Source organism: Propithecus coquereli, unplaced genomic scaffold (assembly GCF_000956105.1).
Source record: "Propithecus coquereli isolate 6110/MARCELLA unplaced genomic scaffold, Pcoq_1.0 Scaffold235, whole genome shotgun sequence".
NCBI classification, from domain to species: Eukaryota; Metazoa; Chordata; class Mammalia; order Primates; family Indriidae; genus Propithecus; species Propithecus coquereli.
The window spans coordinates 292277-299920 of record NW_012147897.1 but is presented as its reverse complement, the minus strand read 5'-3'; the positions used below and the strand labels follow the sequence as shown (position 1 = coordinate 299920).

At 33.5% G+C, this 7644-nt stretch overlaps 1 protein-coding gene across 1 annotated transcript; it reads right to left on the bottom strand.

The window, feature by feature from the left end:
* Positions 1-4131: 4131 nt before the first annotated feature.
* Positions 4132-5064, bottom strand: LOC105811474 (olfactory receptor 52D1-like). Its single transcript, XM_012645668.1, has one exon. It carries the CDS (start codon positions 5062-5064, stop codon positions 4132-4134), a length of 933 nt encoding a protein of 310 aa, XP_012501122.1.
* Between the last annotated feature and the right edge of the window lie 2580 nt (positions 5065-7644).

Genomic DNA, 7644 nt, shown 5'->3' with positions numbered 1-7644 from the left:
CAAAAAAGTTCACAACACATTGTAGATGCTTAATAGATACACTTTAATTAATTAAAGGGAGACTAATAGCCATCAAATTGATGGTAGAATAACAGAAGGTCCTTGATAAAGTGATTTTAACAATGAGTTGGCAAACGCTGAAACTACCTACCTCTATACATCCATAAAGTCAGTTAATGTAATTCTGTCATTGTTGAAGACACTTCATTTTCCATTTTCTACTCATAGCCAAAGTCATAATTACCAACAGTTAACTACATTAAAAAAAGTTCCAAGAGCCTACATATGGCTAAAATACTGTAACCAAAATAAATTTAACTAAATTGGAAAATATTTGCCTCAACAATGTTAGGTATATATAATATTTTAAAATTTAAAGAAGGAATTTAATTTGTTAAGAATAATTTTCATTATACTAGATAAATGAGAAATGTGATATTGACTGATAATTTCAGGAAGAACAAAACATATTATTCATTTAACATGAAATATTCTGTATTTCCATGTTAAAAATCCAACTAAAATATTAATAAGATGTAATCTTTAGCTTATCAAAATGACTAAGCATTTTAAAAGAGTAATCATTAATGTTAAAGAGTGTTTTTGTGATAGTCACTCACCTATACATTACCTTTTAGGATATCAATTAGTACAACCTTTCTGGAAAATGATTTGGTTTAATAAATGTGTTAATTTATTAACAAATTATCAAATGTGTTAATGGAAGTCCCTATCCTTTATATTCACTAAAATTAGGTTCAATTGCATATAAAATAATTAAATAAACAAACAAAACAAAAATACTGACTTACAAGAGGTAGAAATTAAAAATTTTAAAGCAAAACCTAGAACAAACAGACAAAAATATAGTCCAAGGTGATTATATTTCCTATGTTTATCAAGAACCTGATTTCTTCTACTTTTCTGCCATCTTTTGCCTGTTGCCTCATTATATGCAATGGTTAAAAGCTAATATTGTCATGTACGTATTCAACAAGAGGGAAGAAAGAAGGGCCAGAGGAAGTATATATTACAATCATGAACATACTTTCTACTGTGCCAGCAAACTTCAAAAGTAATTAAGGTATCCAGAGGATCACATAAAAACCATGTATTCTGTACTAAAGAATGGGTAATATTGTATTAGAGCAGACGATCAGCACCCTTTGATTTCAAAATTTTAACATCTAGGAATATAGTCTATAAAAATCATTTCTTGCTAGATTTTCAATCTATAAGGGGAGTTGCTATGGGTGTCTTGTGCCATACATTATGTTGATACTCTAACATGATATCTGGAACATGGAAAACACTAGGTTTACCAGAATACTAGATAATGAGCTTTCACAAAAAGTAAATGTTTCATTGCAATGGAATAATCAAACACTGGAACCTCTTATAACAGGATGTGAAGCAACAAATAAAGATACGTATTCAAAATTTCTGGTAAAATGAGAAAATATTCGACACATTATGTTAATTGAAAAAATATGATACAAACAATATTTCACAATGAGGTATTTTTATACACAGTTACATACACCACTTTGTATGTAGGCATTTACACATTTTAAATTGAAGAATCTCAATTATTCAGTAAATATTTCAATTTCAAGAAGCTCATTCAGACAATGGAGATTCCTTCGGTGACACATGAGTTTATTTTCTCTCTGACCCACATACATTGAATCCTCATGAAGTATTTCTACACAAACACTGCTGCTACTCTAGGGTGTAGCAATCCCTGGAAAACCTGAAGGACTATATCTAGCTTACATTCTAAGAGCATAGGTGAAATACATATTTCCACATTTCAATTGAGAACTTGAAGGGATGGTCCCTGCACTCTTTTTGCCCGTCTTTGGCTACTATGAATTTTCTAGAATGCTTTAGTAGCAACAGGGTAGATAAGTAATTCAATAGCTGAAGAATAAAATCTCTAATTTCCTACTCTTTTCAGCTTTAGTGTTGCAGTCCTGTTTAGATCTCCCAGAAAGGAAATCACTAGTTTTTTTTTTTTTTTTTTGAGACAGAGTCTCACTATGTTGCCTGGGCTAGAGTGCCGTGCGTCATCTTAGCTCACAGCAACCTCAAACTCCTGGGCTCAAGCGATCCTCCTGCCTCAGCCTCCTGAGTAGCTGGGACTACAGGCATGCGCCACCATGCCCGGCTAGTTTTTTTCTATATATTTTTAGTTGTCTGATTAATTTCTTTCTATTTTTAGTAGAGACGGGGTCTCACTCTTGCTCAGGCTGGTTTCGAACTCCTGAGCTCAAACAATCCGCCCGCCTCAGCCTCCCAGAGAGCTAGGATTACAGGCGTGAGCCACCGTGCCCGGCCGGAAATCACTAGTTTTGTGACTATTTCCAAATATATGTTGTTATTGATTTAGAAATAATTGAAGATACTTCTTCAATATAAGTAAAATTCACAAACACACACACACACACATACACATGCATATTACCTATGAAAGTTGGACCATGAGCCAAAGGCATCACTTTCTCTTATGTAGATTTATGTGCCCTCAGTATAAACACAACATGAAGATGATAATGAGAATCATTCAGCTCAGATTGTTTTACTAGATTCTTTTCCTCTTTCTTTAATCTTTCTCTTTTCAATGTTCACTGACACATTTTCTTGATTTGTCATCAAAATTAATGAGAATAGTCCCTTGAATGATCAGATAATTTGCAGTCTATTCCTCTGGATTACAATTAACATTACTGGTGGATATTTTTTTCTTAAATTCAGGCTATCTTTTAAGATCATGATAAATTAACTGTAATGGAGTAAAAGCACACATAGGAAATTTTTTATAAACTGTCAAAATATGCAAATATACACCATCCTAACCAAGACAATGCTAAATAGAGTATGATAAAATGAGTTTAGAAATTCAAAAATAGAGCATAGAATGAACACTTTTCTTTCAAGGGAAAAAGTATAAAATTATATGGCAGTCAGTTCAATGCAGTCAGGTAGTACCTGACACCTGAAAACCCACACAGATTTTGTTCAAAAGAAGAAATAAAAAATTCAAGAGAAAAAGTGACATGATACTCTATAACTATCCATTGAGAGAAGTACTCTAGATAGAGAAAAGATTGGTAAAATACGACACTACGGCCTAATGACAAAACTGTTTTGGTTATCATCAGGAATAGTGTAGATCTTAAAGAAAATATAATCATTATATCACATACTCATTATGACTTGTCTTACGAGATTTTCCATACAAATCTGACTTATTATTGAACTTCAAAAGAGGAAGAGGAAGAAGGCAATATTATGGTAAAGACTAGTTAGAATAATGAATCATAAGGAAATTCTAGAAACAGAATATTTCTCTATAACATATTTTGGAATACAGTTTGAAAGCATTATTCAAGAATGGGAAATGGGACGATAGATATTTTCAAAGAATCAACTTGAACTTCATTGAGGAAACAGAAATAGAAAAGGTGGTAAAATAGTTTTGGATATTGTTAAGTCCTTTGGAGATGTGCTTGTGGGAATAGATGTTACTTAGAAACTTTAAAAATATCTAGCTAGGCAATATGTACAAAAAATCCAAGAAAGCCTCTGGAAGGTATAGTGTGAGGATTTCATCATTTGCCTGTTCAGGACATATTTATTTTACTAGCACTAATGCAATTTCCAGGGTTATAGATTTTAAAGTCTGGAAGTCTTATTGTACAGGATATATCCTGTCAATCAAAACCTACAAATCTATGTACAGCATCATAGTGAAACTCAGAGATTGTAAGTTGATAATGATATCCCTGATAAAGATGGTAGGACTGAACAAGAAGATAGTTTTGTGGGAGCAAGCATATCAGCAAATGAGATCACATAATAGTGGAGACAGTGTTTTGTGAGGTGAATATTCCAAGAACAAATCAGCTAAGTCAGATATCTCCTAAGCAAGTTTCCTGAGGGAAACAAAACTTACTCAATGCTAATTAATACTTTAAATATTGCAAATAAAAGTTGTGCGGATACAGGCTACTAGAAAAGGGGCTTATGTGTCTTTGTTCATTTGTGTGTGTATGTTTTTTTTTTTTTTTGGTTTAAATAGGTCATGGAAACCTGTTAGAGGAAGAGTCGGCTGTTTTAGAGTTTGTGTTAAGTCAAAATTTGGAGAAACCGTTCTCTGATTCTCTTGGTTTTTATGCCATAGATCATTGGGTTTGCCATGGGTGGAACAAGGACATATATGTTAGCCACAAAGATGTGAATGTGAGGAGCCACATTGTGTCCAAACCTGTGAGTAAGGAAGGAGAAAAAGGCTGGAGTATAGGCCACTAAGATCACACACACGTGGGATCCACAGGTGCCCAAGGTCTTGACCCGAGCAGCCTTGGATGGAAGGTGGAAGACAGTATAAAGGATGACAACATAGGAGCATATGATTAGTATGAAATCCAAACCCCCAGTGAGGAAGGCAGCTGTTAGGCTGTATATCCTGCAGATCCTGGTCTCTGCACATGCAAGCTTGATCAGAGCCATAAATTCACAGTAAGTGTGAGGGATGATGTTAGTTTTGCAGTAGGGAAGCCACCGAAGCATGAATGGCTGAGGACTAAAAAGCAAAGCCCCACGGAAAACAATCGCTAGCGCCAAGTTCTTGATGACTCTGTGTGTCAGGATATTGGAATGTCTCAGAGGATTGCAGATTGCCACATAGCGGTCAAAGGCCATGGCCAAGATGAACCCTGAGGCCATGCTGCATAGTGAGTGAATGAGAAACACTTGTATGAGGCAGGCTTCAAAATAGATCTTCCTGCCCTGGAACCAAAAAATGCTGAGGATTTTAGGCATAGCAGTGGTAGAGATGATCAAGTCAGCCATAGAGAGCATGCAGAGGAAGAAGTACATGGGCTCATGTAGGTTGGGATCTGTTCTGATAATAAACAGAATAGAGAAATTTCCCAGGAGAGCACTCAGGTAAACCAAGCAGAAGGGTATTGATATCCAGGTGTGGATGGCTTCCATTCCTGGAATGCCAAAGAGAAGAAAGGTGCTGGGATGAAAATTGGTATTATTTGACAATGACATGATGAAAACTAGTGGTCGTGTTCAGCTGTGGAATGGCGTAGATTTTTCATACGCTTCTGTCCATTCATATACTGATGTCTGTACTAATTAGTGTAAAATACTTGACAATGGTTTTTACCATAAGGAAAAATAGTAGATAGAGCTCAAGCTCTAACTTTAGATATTAACATTTCAATAGAGGAAAAACTTGTGCATACTGATATTAAAGTCTCATGTGATTATTTCAGTAAACATTATATGCACAAACAGTTCATATGACCCAATAGATGGAGAATTTATTCTATCTGTATCAGTCAAAGGATCATAGATAAGTTATTTAATCTTGGTTCTGAAGCATTCTGGACCTTCAAAATAAAGAGAAAAGTATAAATTTTTAAAAATTCTCAATCAGAAGGCATCAGTGGCTCACTGAGAAAATAAAATAATTGCTTTTACATTACCTCACACACTTATCATTTTTTATGTGTGGTGGGAACACTTAAAATCTGCTCTTAGCAATTTTCAAGAATATGATACATTGTTATGAACTATAACCACCACATTATACAGTAGCTCTGTTTAATGTATTCAAGATTCTGTATCCTTTGATACAACATATCCTTTGAGCAACATATCCTCAGCTCCTGGTAACCAACATTTTAATCTCTACTTCTGTGAGTTCAACATTTTTAGATTCCCCTTATAAGTGAGATCATGTGACATTTGTCTTCCTTTTCCTTATGACTGCCTCCTTGTGTTATAAAACACATAGGTGGGGCCAACATGACACATTGTTAATTATAAAAAGAAAGTCCCTATGTATCAACCATATGCTGACTACTTAAAAAAGGTTCCTTATATATATATCGACATAGTGAGAAGTGTGAAACCTTATGAACCAATCTGTTAGGAGAGATTTGGTATTGCACATCAGGCTTTTATAACAACAATGCTTGTTAGTTTCAAACAATTCAAATTGATAACAAGTAAGAATCATTTTCCTCATCAAAAGATGTAATACTTTAGTGGTGTCTCACAAATAATTAATACATTTTATTTTCATTTTCCTTCAGTTGAAATTACTGTCTAATATTCTATTTGATTTCTTTGATCCATAGATATTTACAATTGTGTTATATAATTTTCAAATATCCAGAGAATTTTCAAAAGAAATTGCTATTTCATTTGAACTATCATAGCAGAACCCTAACCTCAAATGTATCATCCTTACTTAGGATTCATTTGTCCATAATTATTTCTAAAATATATTCAAATGGCAATGAGATTGTAGAATGAACAAAACCAAAGATTATTTCCTAAATTCTACTTGGATGTTTATTTTTCCACAATTGGCATGTTTCGATGTAATTTGAATTGCAAATGATTTAAACTCCTTTTCCAAAAGAACAAGAGCTATAAAAGTAACAGCAAAAGTTTCTAAACGAGGTTACTACTTGCATCTGTCTCTTCAAACTAATCAAAAAATCTAGAGCCATTCTTACAGCAGGTAACTATTTTTGAACCTGGTGATAATCATCTTCTCTCACTTAATATCCCATTTCAGCTCAAAACAGATCCACTTTCCTCCATCTCTTCCAGCCAACGAAAAGTTTAGACTATAATGTTCCAAAGTTTACAGTAGACATTAGAAAATTCGCACTATATAGCTAAGTTCTGCCATGCTCTGAAGTTCCAGCATTAACTTTGAGGATAGTTTCTAAACCAGATATGCAAAACAACAATGGTGGCACAATGAACTCTTTGAGAGATATTAATCCAAATAAGAAAAACCAGTTGTGAAGAGAAATTAGAGAGCTTTCAAAAATAAGAACTACAGATTCTATTACTAATATTCTAGTATGACCAAAGAAGTGACTGAACAGAAAAGTCCACATTCTTCAAGTGTTATACAAAAGATTTATAACTTCTAAGAGCTGTGGTCCTCAACACCTGATCAAGCTATAGGTCAAAGAATTTAAAAGAGGTAATGGTCCTAAAGCCTACAGGTTGACATAGGAGGAGAAATAAACTTATCACTTAGTTTTGGAGTTGGCAACCACTTGGCAACCACAGATTTTTCTCATTTAAAAATGAATAAAAGAAAAGATAAAGAAAATTTAATATTATTTTGTAATGATACTGGGAATTGGCTTAATATATACAGTTCAAGATTTCTTTTGGATGGTGGCTTTACTGAAGCAAATAAAACAAAAGCTTAGATATTAGTACATAAACTGTAATAAAGCACACCCATTATTTTGCAGTGATATTTGTTCTTCAGAACAAGAATTCATTTAAAGAGTAAATGAAGATTAAAATTATACTCCCCGACAAATATATAAAATAGGACAATATATGATACCTGCATGACATAATTTCAATCATGAGCTTTCTAATAAAGGTATAGACTACATTGTTTTCTATTATGTAAAAAGGAAACTAAAAAAACTTTTAATTAAGAAATTAAAAAACAATAATTTCTAGAAAAGGAGGAATAATAATGAAGACATGAAAACAACAACAACAGTAGCATTGAGGACAACAGTAAAAAAATTAAAACAAAAGAAAAAAAACATGCATTTGAAAGAGGACCAAACCTGA

Coding starts and splice junctions, on each gene's coding strand:
- LOC105811474 (XM_012645668.1), bottom strand. CDS start 5,064: ATGTCATTGTCAAATAATACCAATTTTCATCCCAGCACCTTTCTTCTC.